A 16,685-nucleotide genomic window follows, 5' to 3' on the forward strand; every position below is an offset into this window, starting at 1 on the left:
ACGAGCAGCAACCAGGAAATTAGGAAACTGCAAGCACAGTGCACACACAGGACCCGCACAGGGCTGGACACACACAGTCGGGAAACCGGCGATCACTTGGATGAACCAAACCCTTCAAAAATCTCTTCTACCTGTTGATAACACTTTATAAAGAGAAAGGAGTCATGCCACGCAAACCAGCATTCCCTGTTTCAGTAACGTGGGCACACAGTCCAGGTAGGTACCAAGGTCATTGCATTTCCTGCTGTGGACAGAAATATTTTTCATATTATTAGGATTAACAGTACAATCCAGATACCTCTAGGTGTGAATACAGTTCTAGAGAATAAATAGAATCGGACTTTGGGTATTTAGTCTGAAAGACACCTCCAAAACCTCAGATGGTCGTTTTGGAAGGAGACAGCCTAAGTTTTGCAGCTCAAAAGTACAAAATCAGGCAACAGGCACCACAGTTCTTTGCCCGTGCAGGTCTGTAAGGTAGGGACAGATTGGAAGCGCTGCAACCACACGATGTGAGCAGGAGCTGGAGCTACAGAACAACACTCTTCTCTAAACGGTGCTGTTAGCATTGGGGGGGATTGTTTTTGATTTGTTTAGATAGCAGGATAACCCCTGCGGGGCACCACTTTGGAGCGCCACACAAAAACCAGTAACACACCTTCTAATCTTCTGATAGTTTTAACCATGTAATATTTTTTCTTTGAACTCTAGGAAGAACAGCTCATTTACAAAATTATCTGAATGAAAATTACTTTTTGAGGTCACAGATGCCTCTGCTTGCTTTACATTCAGTTACAGAGGAGGAAAAAAGAAGTCTTCAGCATTGCCTCATCCCACCACATTCAGGACATGGAACAGAAGGTAAGGAGTCTCATGGCAGAGCCTCGGGAGAAAAACTCAGGCAACTGCAATACTGAGCAAGGGAGCTGCAGTGAAACAAGCTGGCTTTCAGATTTCTGGGTCTCATCTTCTCTAATAGAGATAAGACAACTTTCGGGGCATGAGCTTTGCAGAACAAGCCACCTTCAGGTGTAGGAATCAATACCAGACATTAATGCACTGCGAGGCAGGAAGCGTTTTACCCAGATGGAAATAAACTACCAAAAAAAACCCCAACAACTCAAAACCAAGCCCCACACACTGACAGGTCTGCGGCCGGCACAGAGCATGTGAATTTGTTTGCGACACAAAGCTGTGCTGAGATGATGGTTCAGGAGAAAACACAAGCCGTCCAAAGACCCTGAAAACTCTGGAGGCACCTCTGATCGTATAAAATACTAAAGCTACTATAGGACTGCTCAAACTCGCCATCCAGAAACAGCAAAATAATCTAAGGTCTGCAAATCACCTTCAACTTACTGATTAAACTAGTGTCATGTCGGCTACGGACATATTATCAAGTGCTAAAAGAGAAACAACAGAATTAGTACTTTCCAGTACAATGTCCTTGGACTATAACTCCTGTAATCACTGTGTTCACAAAGACTCTGAACTGGTGACACAAGGGCACAGAGCTTTCAAACGGGAATTCAACCAAAACACTTCGATGATGCAGCAATAACACCCCCATCCAATGGGAATATCGTAAACAGAGAACAATTAAGTCAGAATGATGGGCTGTGGAATAAGCCATGTAAAAGGTGCGTTCAAGAACCGTACATTGCAGAAAATGCCACTGCAGGACAGACAGAAATCCTTTGCAGATCTAGAGTTGTGAGCCCACAGGGTATACGGATGCAGAGCCCATTTTACTGGCAATAGATAAAAAGAATGGAAAGGACTTAAAGTTGATCGTGAAATGGAGGTATTTAGCAGAAAAACGGAGGCTATTTCTTTTATAAACTGATCTTACAACATAATAAAGTGTACTGTCTGCTGGTAATCCCGCTAAAAGGTAACGGGACTGAATCATGCATTTCTCAACTAAGAAGAATCTTTCTGATGATCTTACCTAACTGGCGATCAGATTTGTTGGACATTAGGTAGACAGACTGGAGCAAGAAGGCTTACATGAGCTGCAGAAAATAGTAGGTCAGCTGGGCCAGGAATTGTGACCCTTTCCTTGCAATAGCAGGAGTTCTCACTGCTGAGACCAAAAAGGTGCTAAAACGTTCAGATTTCTAGATGATCCGCTTTGTGGATCTGACTCCTCAGCCCGATCAGATTCAGTTGGAGTTAAAATAGCTGAGGATGGAGCTCTCCATCCCAATATATTCTCCCAACCCGAGAGACAGGACTCCAGAGCTACAAACACACCCGGAGGAAGCAGGCTAAAGCCTGTTCTCCATTGCCGAGTTCCAAGCCCAGAGCCCATTTCAGCTACAAACAGAGATACGATGTTAATGAGCAGGACAGAAACATCCATGTTGCTTTACAACCTTTGTGCCTTATACACCATTTTAATATCCCTAAAATCATGTTATTTTAAATCCTACAGTTGGAAGGAAAATGGCAATTATTAGTGCCAGACACTCCACGCCCTTCAGATTTCTCTACGACTGCCCAATGGCCATAAGGGTGTCAAAACATTGAGTCACCTTGTACTTGTGTGCCACGAGCATAAAGAAGGCAGCAATGGCGATGGTGCTGATCAGTCAACACAATCCAAGACAAGTATGGGTGCTGTGCCAACCAGACAGGGAATAAAAACAACACAAATTAAATAAAAAACAGAAAAGAAAGCAATTGCTACCAACCCTACCTTCTCTTCCTGCTGCCTGGCTATACTGACACATACACATGACAGATTTTCCTTCTGACCTGTCAAAGTGGAAGAGGGATCTTCAAAGCATCCCCATTTCCATTTGGGAAACAAAGAAAAAAAAATAAAAATCTTCATTTACAGAATTCATCCAGTTCCCCATTACAAGAAATCAAATTAAGATACTATGCAAGCTAGCAAAGTAGTCAGCTGAAACAGGCAGGTAAGGACACAAATTGCCTGTCTGATTCCTGTAAATACCTTCTTGTTTGATTTTCTTGTTCCTGTGTTGTTCTTGTTAATAGATTATACAAGAATACTGAACAATATGTTAACAGGAGAACTGTAAACTTTAATTTGAAAAGTTCAGCTAAAACGCCACAATTATACTTCAAACTACTGAGATGCTGTGAGCAGAAAGAAGTGCTTTTACTATATACGCTGCTTGACTGATCTCAAACGAGGGAAAAGGGGAGAAGGCAGTCTGTTAAAAGCCAAAATGTGTTTTTCCTCTTCTAAAACATAACTTTTCTTGCTCTCAAGCTGGGTGTCGATTTATATGCAAGGCTTGTACCAGGTAAGCCCTGGTGAGACAGACGGCCCTGCGAACACACAGCAAAACGTTTAACCAGCACTCCTGCCCCGGGTATTGCAGCACGATGCCCTGCCTGGCACAGGGCTCTCCTGCCCCGTGCCCACCTGCAACACGGGCAAAACTGCAAAAGACACAGCCCCAAGCGGTGATAAACAACAGGAGAACACATCACACAATGCAATCGCTGGCCAACTGCACCCAAAAATAATTTAAATTGTCAGGGAGCTGCTAAAAAATACTTCTTGTTCACAGCACTCAACTGTTGCTTGTTGTTTTTCTGAAGCGCAGCACGTTTTTCAGCCTGGAGAATTACTTCTGATTTCCAGGGCAGGACAACAGGCAAGGGGAAATGGAAGAGAAGGATCAGACTATCAAAGCACATTTATCACGGAGATCTTACATCACGCAATATTCAAAGCATGCCACCAGTAAGATGTCAAGCGCCAGAGCGTAAAGCTGATGTTTTATCCTGACCACACCAGGGCAACGAGCCGCCCACTGGCAAAGCACTACTGGAGTTAGCAAGGACCGTGAATAAACTTCACATTTTGGCCTTAATGAGAAACAAAAGCAAAAATGTCAAGCTTCTCATGAGATATTTTCTGGGTGGTTAGCAACTGCCCTCCAACAGTACCTTTTATTAGTTTGTTAGAACTAACGCATACTAAAAATAACCAACAAGAACAGCACCATCATCAACAACTGCACGCATGAGGCCACACCAACCACTGATTCAGTCATAGAGCCTGATGGATCCATTTAGTTAAAACTCTTCCCTCTAAGAAGCTCTAAATCCCATATTCCTTGCACAATCAAGAACAGGGAGAACCCAAAGCAAGCCAGAAAGGACCTACCACCCACTAATTGCCCAGTCAGTGGGCTCTGACTTAAGGCTACCGGAGATAGGAAGACTGTGAGCAACACCTTATCATGTTAACTCCTCGGTGTGTTTGACTCCGATGTTTCGAGAGGTTACACCAACCAGGCTCGACTGGAAAACCAAACCAATTTTCAGGTGGTCTTCTCCAAGACCGCAAACCCACTCCTGAGAAAATGCCAGGTGTGCCAAAGTCAGGTGAGCAAAGAAATAGCACAACCCTTCTTGCAAATCAAAGACGAAGACGCGCAGAGAGCTTCAAAGGGGCCCGGGGGTACCAGCATCGCTGTTGCACAAAAGGACAAAGATGCACCAGTATAATTATGCTGAGAAAAATGAGTGTGACCTCAGACACACACAAAAAAAAAAGATTCTTACATCTAAGCCACTCAACAGTATCACCGGAAAAAGTATCGTAAACTATCCACAAATGCCTTCTTGAAACCACAGCTTAGAAGCAGGAAGACAAAAATTACACTTTTGCTGGCAATTTTAAGTAGTAAAAATGTAACTTCTTGAACTTTGCTTTAGTAGGCCTGAGCCCTACAGACTCATAAAACGCAACTGCGCTGCCCAAAACCAAGGGCAACAAGACATTATTAACAGTCACAGAGTTCTTGAGCTACAGAGCGTTCAGTGTTCTCTTAAAATGATTAAAATGAACAAATCCTCCCTAATTGTATTAGCGTTGGCTACCCGAGGGAACGTAGTGCGGTCGCTAAAGCAGGGGGAGCAGACCCGCCATCTGAGAGCAGGCTCACAGCCCCGACCTGGCTATTTCTGCCGCTTCCCTCTGCCCTTCTTTTACTGCCGTAGCAGGCAGCCAGCTCATGCCGAACTCAGCTTTGCCTTCCTTCTTTGCGACACAGAAATTTTGAGATCTTCAGGTGAACTATTATGGGTAGAATTACACCTTAAACAAGGAGTAGGAGCTGCAGCTCACTGAATTCAGTGACAAAATCTCCCACAGGCTTCAGTGAGGCCAGGATTTCACCTTGAGCCCGTCTGTGAGCCCACGACGAAGCCACCATGTTCTCCTTTCCCATCTGAGCCGCTTCCAAATACCATCTTCTGGAGGAGAGGGACAGCCGGCTGGGTCTGCTGCCAGGAGATATGTATTGGACACCCTACCTGCTTCCTAAGGGACCTCTAAAGTACGCTCCAGACGTTGGCTAGAGGACCAGGAATAAAACTGCCAGTGGTGGAGTCCCCGGAGCTGAAAAGAAGCGTCTGCTTTTTTTTTTTTTTTTTTTTAACATCAAAGTTTGGCTGCAGATATCTTGAGATATGGAACTGCAACTCTACACCTCCACCTTTCAGCTGAAATCCAGCTCTGAACACCTTCTGCAACTGCAGCGCTGAGCATCCGAACAGTGCAGTTCAAAAAAAGAGCATAATTTAAAAAAAAAAAAGAAAAAAGCCTAATTTGCAAAAGAAATAGAAATATTGCCAGCTCTATTTTTAGTCAAACCAATGTTTCCCCCTCCCCAGGTCCCGAGCACTCCCTTGGGCTATTCTGAGATAAACCCAAGTCCTTAATTAGAGCTTTCAGCGAGTCCAATGACACATGGAAGGTAAAAGCTTGAACTACAACAAACGAAAAAGTATTCTAGGCAATTTGTAGTTGGACAGCAGGCTACATCGTGACTCTTTTACCAAGCAAGCACAAGGTTACCAAGATATCAAATGGGAAACACGCATCTCAGTCTCCAGGGTTTCCTCTGGAGCAAGCTGAATGTTATAGATTTCTAGAGCCAAATTAGATTTTGTGTTTGAGCCAAAACAACATCCTTTAGAATAGAGAAACACATAAGAAAAAAAAAATAAAATTGAGGTCCTATTAGGGATGGAGAAGGAATTGCCCTAGGAAACAATCTTGAAAAAACAAGTTGTGTCCCCCCCACTACAGCACAAAGGAGCCACCAACACTGGTGAGAAAATCCCCGTGTCCTTCCTCACACGAAGTAACCCAGTGAATTACCAACATGAGGCGGATGTGACACCAGACCGTCACTCAAACACACTTTTTATGATTTTTTTTTTCCCCCCCCACTGAGCTTCCTCCCCAACTATATTGAGAAGAAAGAAGCCACTTCTGCCTGTAGCCCATCCAGTGCATCTGGAGGCCCCAGCAGAAATCCTGAACCTGCACAAACACACAACTGCTCCAAACATGGAAGTTTTCCAGCTTGGAGCAAAACGCTGTCAGCTCATTTAACAGTTAAAATGATGGAAAACGCGGTGCCAATCTCTGGGATTTGAAAAACCCAGCCCTGAACTTAAAATCAGATAGCATGGAAGCAAAACAAGGGATGCAATTTCCTTTTTACACGGCAGATTTCTTATTTTTCTATTACAAGTAGCCACCTCAGCACCTGTCTTGTTCGTCTCAGGGTCCCAAACTTCTTTCATTTCAACTTGGAGTCAGGCCACTGAGAAAAGACAGTAACATGTCGCACAGAAGTGACAACAATTTCTAATCAGTGCGATGATTTTTTTAAAGTTCAAGACAAATGAAGCATTCAGTACACAGTCACCGAATCCACCATCATCCTGCAACAAGCACTTTCCCACAGGAATATTCACATTCAGTCAAGTGAAATCCCATTTTAGGGCAGCAGCACGGAAAACATCTAAGGGGCAAGGAAAGCGGAAGAAAAACAAAGATGACATAAATCTGCTTCCAAGAGAGGGGAAAAAAGGGGAAGGGGACTCATTTTCCCACAAAGCTAATTTGCAATGACATCCTCGCTGCTTTTCTCCCTCTCTACTGTGAGCAAGTTTAAGTGATGGTAACAAGACTTTGAACAGACAGAAATATTAATTCCAAACAAGGTTGTACGAGCTTTTTGAGAAGTGGAGAAGTTGGTGTACAGCAATTTGCTTTAAGACTGCAGGGCTTCTTTTCAGCCCCGCAAAAATCATCTGATTCTCTCTGCTCCTGTATCAGTATCACTGCATCCTTTGTTTCCAGCCGCTGAACAGTCCCCCCTTGACGAGCGGCTCAACAGGAAAGCACCACAGCTAGCTTTGGCTACACGATTCCCACCGACAGAACTGCTGGACTCGCTCACAATTTGCATAATGTCTATTTTTTAACGACGAGAACACGACATTCTCTTTCATCACGGCCTTAGAAGTTTGTCTTTATCCTTACTCTTGCTCCATAATGCAAAGCAAATAACTTCGGGACAGCTGCAGTCTGTATTTGTGCTCGACCCCCTACAAACACACCAGGTACAACTCCAGGAAGTTCCACTGCAAACACGTAACACCCAAACCAAAGCTTTCGTGAAGCAGCAGCACGACTTTACCAACCTGCTAAACTCTCACAGCTTTTGGCAGCCCGTATTTATTTGCAAATCCCCGTTCAGACAGGACCAACTCCCACAGCATATGCCATAAAGACAACTCTCTCAATTATTCACACTGATAATCAACATCTCCTCGCGACGCTGGTTAACTCAATAACCGCTCTGTTAAACGAACGTGATGTTTTATAGGGGAGTCTGTGAAACTTAGCTGAAATCACGTCCAAAAGACTGGCATTTCGGGCTACGGAAAGATCTCTCACTAAAAATTCGACCTATTAGTAAAAATCGCTACTTCCTCCAGCCACAAAACCCCACAATCAGTTTTGAAGGGAGCCTCACACCCTGTGAGGGAAAGCTCCTCAGAGCTACTGCTTTTGCCTGGACCGGAGAGAAGAAGAGAGACAATAAAAAACAAGTAAACCCCGTCCAGCCACAGCATGTAACAATTTTGTTAGCTATATTTGTCCTGTGCAGGAACCGCACCGAGCTGCAGGTGCCTTAACCGTATTTGCAAATCAGTTTTCCTCTGAGTGGAACATCTTCCAAGCCTTTGACGTTAAACTTTAACTAACCAACTCGAACACAGACACTGCAACCCCATTCTTACGGCTCAAACTTCCATTTGCTCAATTCAATATTTAACAAAGAAAAGCAGGGTACGAAGAACAGTTTTAAAGCAACAAGAGCAGCTCTTTCACCTGCCTTCGGTGTCAAACGGCAGGCTAAGTCTGAAAGGTAGGGCTCGACTTGCAGCAAACGAATTCAGAGTTTCTTCAGTAAATTTAGAGCCTGTGAATTGTTTAATAATGCAGTAATTCCTCTCCTCCCCTGAGATTACCCAAGAGACATTTGCCAGCAACCTTGCCAGACAACCTGAGAGCTGCACGGCTCCGTTCTGAGTTAATAAACTGCTCACCCTTGTGGTCCACAAGGGTATCATGTGGAGAATATATTTATTTAAAAGTTGCATAGATAATATGTAACTACCAGTGTCATTACAGTTTAGCCAGCCTTTTGGACACCATGCAAATCCTGCGCGGGTTCAACTAAAATATTATGCAAAAAGAAAACCCTCGGCGTTTCCCCCAGCTGTACCTATTTTTACTTTTTCTGTCGGTGACAGCGCCAACTCTTTCGCAGGTTTTCCATCCTACCACGCAAACCCGACTCGGTCACAGCCACCGGCACCTTCCATTTGCCTCTCGGCTCCTGCCCACGACAGCGACGCCCGCATCCAGGCAGGGATTTGTTTTTAACGCCAACCAAACCGGGCTTACCTAAAGGCCGAGCCTGGCTGGAAAATAAAACACGGCTGGGAAAACGGAGGATGCAAAAGCCCCAAAGCCAGGGCAGCTGCAGGGGCCCGGCTCCCGCAGAGACACCGGCTCTGGCGGCGGGGGGAGTCTTCTTCCCCCGGGTGTTTGCTAGAAAACTCCACAGCGGCGGCGGGAGGAGGCAAAGGCCGCTCGGCCGGTAAACGCCGCCGGCTTCCCCCGCTGAAACCGCCCTCCCGGCGGCCCTTCGCCCGCGGGGAGGCCGAGCCGGGCCCGGCGGTGACACAGGCCTGGAGCCGCCCGGGGGAAGAGGACGCCGCGCCGCCGACCCAGCAAGGCCGCTCGCCCCCGCGCCCGCCATGCCAGTGCCCGCGCCCCCCCGCCGCCGGGCCCGCAGCCGCCGGAGCTGCCAGACGGGGATCTACGGCGGCGGCGGCGCCTCCACCGCGGGGCCTGCTGCCGCCGCGCCGGGCCAGGCCTCGCCGGGCCGGACCAGGCCTCACCGGGCCTGGCCTACCCGCGCCGGGCCGGGCCGGGCCTACCCGCGCCCCCCGCCGAGGCCCGGCCCCGCGGCCGGTTGGGGCGGGGAGCGGAGTGTCGCCTCGCCTCGTCTCGTCCCGCCCGTCCCCTCACCTGCACATGATCCGCCATTTTGCTCCATTCATGCTCCGCTCCCTCCGCCTCCGCCGGGCACGGCACGCGCCCGCCGCCGCCGCGCGCCGCCGCCGCCCCCCCCCTCCTCACGCCGCCGCCGCCGCCGCCGCCTCGCTTTCGCCCGCGCGCACGCGCCACGGCCCCCGCCGCCCCACCGCGCCTGCGCCCAACGCCCGGCCACGCCCCCCCGCCCGGCGCGCGCCTGCGCCACGCCCACCCGCCGCCCGGCCCCGCGCCGCCACGCCCCGCGCGCGCGCGGCGGCGCGGGTGACGTCACGACGGCGGCGACGCAGGCGGAGGGAGGGGCGGGCTTTGTTGACATGGCGCTTAAAGGGGCCGCGCACCTGGGGAGCTCCCGCGGCCCCTCCGCTTCCAGTGCTCCCAGTGCCTCCAACCAGCGCTCCCAGTGTCCTGCAACCACCTCCCCGCACCCAGTTCCTTGCGCCAGTGGCCGCCGGTTACCCCAGTTCCCTGCCCCCGTGCCCCCAGTTACCCCAGTTCCCTGCACCAGGCCTCCCAGTGCCTCCAGTGCCCAGTACCAGTGTTCCCAGTTACACCAGTCCCTGCACCAGTACTACCAGTGGCCGGTGCCAGTGCTCCCAGTGTCCTGCAACCACCTCCCTGCACCCAGTTCCCCGCACCAGTGCCCCCAGTTACCCCAGTTCCCTGCACCAGTGGCCTCCAGTAACCACAGCCCAGCATCAGTGCCCCCAGTTGCACCAGCACTCCCAGTTACCCCAGTTTCCTACACCAGTGCCTGTGCCCCTAGTTGCACCAGCGCCCCCAGTTACACCAGTTCCCTGCACTAGTGCCCCCAGTAGCCCCAGCCCCTGCACCAGTGGCCCCCAGTTACCCCAGACAGGGACAAGCCTCGTGTCCCAGCAGTTCCTGCACCAGTGCTCCCAGTGCCTGGTACCAGTGCTCCCAGTGCTTCCAATGCCCCCAGACCCAGTGCTCCCAGTGTCCTGCAACCACCCCCCTGCACACAGTTCCCTGCACCAGTGCCCCCAGTTGCCCCAGACCCTGCACCAGTGCCCCTAGTTACCCCAGTTCCCAGCACCAGTGCTCCCAGTTCCCCCAGCCCCCGCACCAGTGCCCCCAGTTGCCCCAGCCAGGGGCCGTGTGGTGCCAGCTCAGCCCCAGCGCCGCCGTCCCAGCTCCCAGCCGGGCACCCAGCCCCGGCACCCTTGGGTGCTGCCCAACCAGCGCCGCCCAAGGCCTCAAACCTCTCCCTCCCTCCTCCACGTTGTGCCATCGCCTTCCCCATCCCATCCCCTCACCCCCTTCCCTGCTGCACCGCAGCCAGTTTCGGCACTGGGGGCTACGCCACCCTTACCGGGAGCACTGGGTTGGGCTGGGATGATGCCTGGGAGTGGGCAGATCAGCCGAGCTGGGGGGCTGTTCCCCCAGCGGCGCAGCCCTTGGAGCCGCCTCTTGACCCATTTTACAGACGGGGAAGTCGAGGCCGAGCCGTGGCGGGGCTGTGCTGCCGCTGCCCTTTATGGTAAGCTCAGAGGCGCAGGAAGCCGGAGCCGGCGCCGTGCGACCGTAGGAAGCAGAAGAGCCCGACCGCACGTCACATGCTGAGACGACACGACCCGTCGCGACGGCAGCGCTGCGGTGGGACAGGGGCGCGTGGCCGGGACGGGACCCCCCCCGGGGCTGTGGGGCAGGGGGGAACGGCGGCTGAGGGGCAGCACAGGAGGATGCTGGTGGCTGGAGGATGGAGGAGGCGGTGGTGAAGCAGGGCGTGCTCTACCTCCAGCTGCAGCAGACCTTCGGGAAGGTGAGGAGGTGGCGGGGGGGCTCCTCGGTCCCTGGGGAAGGACCCTGTGGGGGGGGGGGGTCGGTTGGGCTGGGCATGGGGATACGGGGGGGTTGCATCCAAAGGGAATGGGATGCTCCCACCCACTGGATCCCCAGCCATCCCTTGGCTCTCTGTCGGGACGGGCAAGGGGATGGAAGGAGCAGGGGACATGCCACCAAGAGACATCCCCCCGCCCCGTCCCGCACAGTGGGACCCCCCAGCAGAGGCTCCGCGCACGGAGCTGGAGCCATGGCACGAACGGCTGCAACCCCCAGAGCCTCATTGCTTCGGTGGCTGATAACGGCCGGGGTTTAGCAATGGCCCCGCTCTTGTGCAAGAAGGGGAAGGAGCCACCGGGGCGTCCCCGGGTCCCACACCCAGGCAGGGGGCAGAGCCAAGGCTGGGTCCCCAGGACCACCGTCCGCGGGGGCTCAAAATGCCACGGGCAGGCTGGCAGGCGGGTGGCAGGCGGGTGGCAGGCATGGCATCACCTTCCTGCTGCACGATGCCAGCCATGATGGAGGACGGGGCAGAACCCACCCCCTCGGCGGGTCCCAAAACCACCCCCCGGCAAAAGGGTGCCGCTTTTCGGCCGAACCCCCCGGCACGGGGAGCCGCAGCTCTGATCTGGCTGCAAGACTTCCTCTGCCGCCGCTTCCCTGCCGCCGGCGCCTCCCACGCACCCTGCGCCCCGAACGGCTGCCGCCCGAGTCGGGAATCGCTTGGAAAGTCACTATTTTCAGGGAAAACGGAGCAAACGAGGAGCTGAAAGTCTTTCGGCAGCGGGGGGCCGTCATCACGACTACTGGGGGCAGGTGTGGGATGGATCCCGGTGCAGGGTGAGGTTGGGATGCTGCCGGTGCCTTTCCCGTCTGGAAAAGCCTTGCCGCAGGCTGCTGGCTGTGCTGTGTTAGGGATACGGCTGGCTATGCTGTTAATTAGGGATAATTTTCCCTACTCTGCCCAATTTATCTCACCCCCCTGGCTTTGCCCAGCCCACCAAAACTGGTGCGAGACCCCTCCTGGTTCACACCAGATATCCTGCTGCGGGGTTGCACGCGATCCCGAAGGGATGAAAACCCCCGGAAGGATTGAACGATGCTGGGCTTTCGCTCCTCTCGCTTGCAGAAATGGAAGAAGTTCTGGGGCATCTTGTACCGGGAAAGCTCCTGCTCCACCGCCCGCCTGGAGCTCTTCGAGGGCTCGGTGCCGCCGGCCGCCGAGAAGCTGCGGAAAGGGGAGGGCAGCAAGCGGCTGGTCAAGCTGAGCGACTGCGTGCACGTGGCGGAGGCCAGCGGCGACGCCGCCTGCCCCAAGGAGACCGTCCCCTTCCTGCTGGAGACCACCGACAAGCGGTACCTCCTGGCCGCTGAGGGCACGGAGGAGGCCGACTGGATCCAGAAGCTGTGCGAGCTGGCTTTCCCGGTAGGCAGCCGTTGGGGATAACTGGGGGATGGGATACAGGGGGATCCATGCGGGAAAATCCCGATGGGGCATGCGGTGCTCTGCCCTCGCTCACCCATTGCTCTTTCCCCCCCGGGGGCAGAGGAGCAGGGAGGAGCTGGCGGCAGGCAAGGATGGCCAGCAGAGCTCGCAGGGCACCGACAGCGAGTTCTCCATGGAGGAAAACTCCCTCTACAGCTCCCGGGACAAAGGTGGGTACCGGGAGGTGGGGAAGGCTCCGCGGAGGTGTGGGTTTGCTTGCGCAGGAGGCAACGCACATCCCACAGCATCGCATCCCCCCGCCTTCCCGAGGCACCCCGGCCGGTTTTGTGCCGGGGAGAAGCCTGCACGTCACCGTGGTGGAAAGTCTCCTCCCGAAATAGCCTCTTCCTGCCCTGCGGTTTGCTGAGGGCCGGGGTTTGCTGCGCTATGGGGCTGCTCCCTTATCAGCCGGAGCCCTCGAGCCCTTATCAGCCGGATGCCTCTTCCCCGCCGCCCCGGCTGTGGGGGGGTGACGGGTCCCCACGGCACCTCTCTGGGGTGGGAGATGTGGCTTTAGCATCTGTCAAACGCCACCCTCCTCCATCTCCAGCCGGCTTGGAGCAGGCGTTCAAGGTGATGGTGAGGGCCACCGAGTCCTCCGAGCGCTGCCGGCTCTGGGGACGGTGCATCCTGCGAGCCGGGGAGGAAGCGCTGGAGCTGCTGGATTTACAGACCTTGGAGATCATCTACAGCTGGCCCTACCGCTTCCTGCGCCGCTTCGGGCGGGATAAGGTGAGGGGGACACCAGGGAGGGTGGGCTGGCGGTGGCTGCGGCACGGGGACCTGATCCTGTCCCGTCCCCAGGTGACCTTCTCCTTTGAGGCTGGCCGGCGCTGCGCATCCGGAGAAGGCAACTTTGAGTTTGAGACCAGGCAAGGCAACGAGATCTTCCAGGCCATCGAGTCGGCCATCAACGTGCATCGGGGACGGGTGGCCGAGGAGCTGTGGCGAGGTGGCCCCGGGGACGAAGTCCCCCGCCCCCTTGGTCACGCCAAGATGCCCAGCTGGGCTCAAGGGCATGAGGAGCCCGGTGGCACTAAGCCGGAGCCCACCTGGGAAGGGAAGGGGCCAAAAGCCAAGCCGGCGATGCCCCCCAGCAGCTGCCCTGGGGCCGGGGAGCCATCGGGCACCTTCCTGCCCTCCCGCGGTGCCGATTGCCCCTACGCCGAGCCCTGCAACTCCCTCCACCGGGGGAACCCCCCGGTGCTGGAGAAGGGTTGGAAGCAGGATGCTCCGGCCAAGGCGGCCGCCGAATCCGAGTACGCCGTCCCCTTCGACACCATCGCCAAGGCCTTCGTGGCTGGCAAGTTCGGCAGCTTGGCCCGTCGCCCCGGGGAGGTCCCCGACCCCTTCTACGACAGCATCGGGGCGGCGGGGGGGCAAGCGGGCCAGCAGCCCCCTCCGCGCCGCGCCGCCGCCGCCGCCAAGCCCGACCACATCTACGACGAGCCCGAGGGTCTGTCCTCCCACACCGTCTACGACGAGCCCGAGGAGGTGAAGGGGGAGGCGTGGAGGCTGCAGGCGGCCTCGGAGGAGCCCCCCGGGCACGAGTACCCCTACAACCCGCAGCGGGATGACTACGCGGTGCCCAAGAGACCCGTCCCTCTGCGGCAGCCCTTCCTGCTGCAGGGCAAGGAGTGGCTGGGGGACACCGAGTATGACAACGTGGCCCTCAAGCTTGCGAAGAAGAGGAACCTGCAGTGAGCGGGACGGGGAAGGACAGGAGAGGACATCCCGCGGCTGCCCTTTCCCCCCCGGCCCCCCCCAGCCCGCCGTCTCCCCCCGGCAGGAGCTGAGACCCCCCCCCAGCTCATCGCACCCATGGCTGGAGGGGGACGGGGCATCCCTCCGGAGCGGCGGGGCACATCTGGCCAGCTGCGGGGCCGGCAGCCGGGATGCGCCCGCTGGAGGGCACTGTCCGCCCGCCGTACGGGCAGGGCAGGCGGCGGGACGCCCCCCCTCTCCCCGCAGCCCCTCCGCCGCTCCGCTCCGGCCTTCCCAGCACCCCCAGGCTCCCCCCCGCAGCACCCCGCGGACCACACCACAAGCCCTCCCCGCTTCTTGCCCGGCCAAACCTCGGGAAGCCCAGCTCTGCGCGCTGCCGAAGCCCAATGGGCATCCCTAGGGATGCACGTCCCACAGCGCGAGATGCAGCCGGACGGTGCTCAGCCCACGCTGGCGGGTGACGCGCACCCCCAGGGATGAACATCCCACACCCCAAAATGCAGCTGGACGATGCATGGCCCTGGGATGCTCAGCCCATGCTGGTCGGTGATGCACACCCGAGGGGATGCACATCCCATACCGTGAAGGCAGCCAGACGATGCACAGCCCTGGGATGCTCAGCCCACCTTGGCTGGTGACACACCCCCCCAGGGATCCAAATCCCACACCCCAGGATGCAGCCGGGAAATGCACGGCCCTGGGATGCTCATCTCATGCTGGTTGGTGATGCACACCCCAGAGGATGCACATCCCGTGCCGTGAGCGCAGCCAGACGATGCACAACCCTGGGATGCTCAGTCCATGCTGGTTGGTGACGCACCCCCCCAGGGATCCAAATCCCACACCCCAGGATGCAGCCGGATGATGCGTGGCCCCGGGATGCTCAACTCACAGTTGTCGGTGGTGCACATCCCCAGAGATGCATACCCCATACCGTGAATGCAGACGGAAAATGCACGGCCCTGGGATGCTCGGCCCACCCTGGTTGGTGACGCACACCCCCCGGGGAGTCAACTCCCACACCCCGAGACACAGCTGGACGATGCACAGCCCTGGGGTGCTCAGCCCGTATCGGCTGGTGATGCACAACCCCAGGGATTCGTACCCCACACCCCAAGATGCAGCTGGACGATGCACAGCCCTGGGGTGCTCAGCCCATGCCGCAAGGGCTGGCTGGCGATGCACACCCCATGGATTCACACCCCATGGATCCAGGACACACACCCCATGGATGCGCACCCCACGGATGCACGATGCACACCCCATGGATGCGCACCCATGGATGCAGGATGCACACCCCACGGATTCACACCCCATGGATGCAGGACACACACCCCGTGGATGCGCACCCCACACTCAAAGGGTGTTCAGCTCACACAGCAAACACCTGCCGCCTGCAGATCTCTCTTTGCCCACACCGGTCTTCGCCCGCTCAGCCCTTGCCAGGATGGCACCATGGCCACACGCAGCCCCCCCGGGACGCGCCTGTTCCCGGCCCCCCCAGCAGCCAGTGTCACAGCCGGGGCTGGGCACCGAGCCTGTCCGAACGAAGGTCACGCCACATCCTCGCTCAGCAAGAACAGCGGCATAAATTTCTACTGTCTCAGCCACGTTCTTATTTTTAATTTTTTTTTTTTTTTTTTTTTTTTTTTTTTTTTTTTTTATAAAACCACTTTCCAGCTCCGCTGAATTATAGATGAAACACTCAGCTTTATTGTCATGGTGATTTTAGCGGCTGGCTCCTCTCCTACCAGCACAGGGAGACCTGTACGCGGACTGACACAGCCTGGGTCAGCCTGCTCCCCTTCTTCCTCCCTCCTCCTTCCTCCTCCTCCTCCTCCCGGCCACCTCCAGCCCCGCACAGCCCTTGCTAGGGGACATCCAGCCCCTCCATGAGGATGGGGAGAGGCACTGGCCCCAATTCCCTGGTGGTCCCCTGGCACAGAGCGGTCTCCCAGGGCTGTCCCGGGCTCCGTGGGTGCCCATCACCCCTCACGGGCCGTCTCCGGTGCTCAGCGGCTCCGTCACCGCAGCCGAGGGACCTCGGGAGCCGAGGGACCTCGGGAGCCGCCGCCAGTCCCCCACCACCTCGGCAGGTCTGCCACCGAAGGCAAAGAAAAGGCATGAATTATTTATAATCTCTTTCAATCAAATAAATGCTTAGGTGCTTGAGTTAATTTCCCGGATCCTGAAAATCCAAAGTGCAGACTTTTAATAAGGCAAATTAAGTGCTTTATATATTACGCTGATTAA

General features: G+C 55.2%; 2 protein-coding genes across 3 annotated transcripts in view; one reads left to right on the forward strand and one right to left on the reverse strand.

Moving 5' to 3' along the window:
- XPO7 (exportin 7) overlaps positions 1-9,528 on the reverse strand; it is a 51,036-nt gene extending 41,508 nt beyond the window's left edge. Inside the window, exon 1 of the mRNA XM_063358461.1 lies at positions 9,395-9,528. Coding sequence (XP_063214531.1) covers positions 9,395-9,412 — 18 coding nt within the window. The 5' untranslated portion in view covers positions 9,413-9,528. The remainder of the gene's footprint in view (positions 1-9,394) is intronic.
- Positions 9,529-10,985: 1,457 nt separating this feature from the next.
- On the forward strand, positions 10,986-16,095 carry DOK2 (docking protein 2). 2 transcript variants are annotated; one of them, XM_063358608.1, is made up of 5 exons: positions 10,986-11,201; positions 12,351-12,647; positions 12,769-12,877; positions 13,258-13,439; positions 13,512-16,093. In XM_063358608.1, exons 1-5 carry the CDS (start codon positions 11,139-11,141, stop codon positions 14,409-14,411), a joined length of 1,551 nt encoding a protein of 516 aa, XP_063214678.1. In that variant the 5' UTR covers positions 10,986-11,138; the 3' UTR covers positions 14,412-16,093. The 2 variants fall into 2 exon arrangements, with proteins under 2 accessions (XP_063214678.1, XP_063214679.1); XM_063358609.1 differs by lacking the exon at positions 10,986-11,201 and adding an exon at positions 12,020-12,061 and having other exon boundaries at positions 13,512-16,095.
- Positions 16,096-16,685: the final 590 nt, after the last annotated feature.

Source organism: Chroicocephalus ridibundus, chromosome 23 (assembly GCF_963924245.1).
Source record: "Chroicocephalus ridibundus chromosome 23, bChrRid1.1, whole genome shotgun sequence".
In the NCBI taxonomy this organism is placed as follows: Eukaryota; Metazoa; Chordata; class Aves; order Charadriiformes; family Laridae; genus Chroicocephalus; species Chroicocephalus ridibundus.

What these genes read in the sequence shown, in the direction of transcription:
- DOK2 (XM_063358608.1), top strand. Translation starts at nt 11,139, where the DNA reads ATGGAGGAGGCGGTGGTGAAGCAGGGCGTGCTCTACCTCCAGCTGCAG. An exon ending in CTACAGCTCCCGGGACAAAG is followed by an intron (nt 12,878 to 13,257) that starts GTGGGTACCGGG and finishes CTCCATCTCCAG; the next exon opens with CCGGCTTGGAGCAGGCGTTC. An exon ending in GCCGCTTCGGGCGGGATAAG is followed by an intron (nt 13,440 to 13,511) that starts GTGAGGGGGACA and finishes TCCCGTCCCCAG; the next exon opens with GTGACCTTCTCCTTTGAGGC.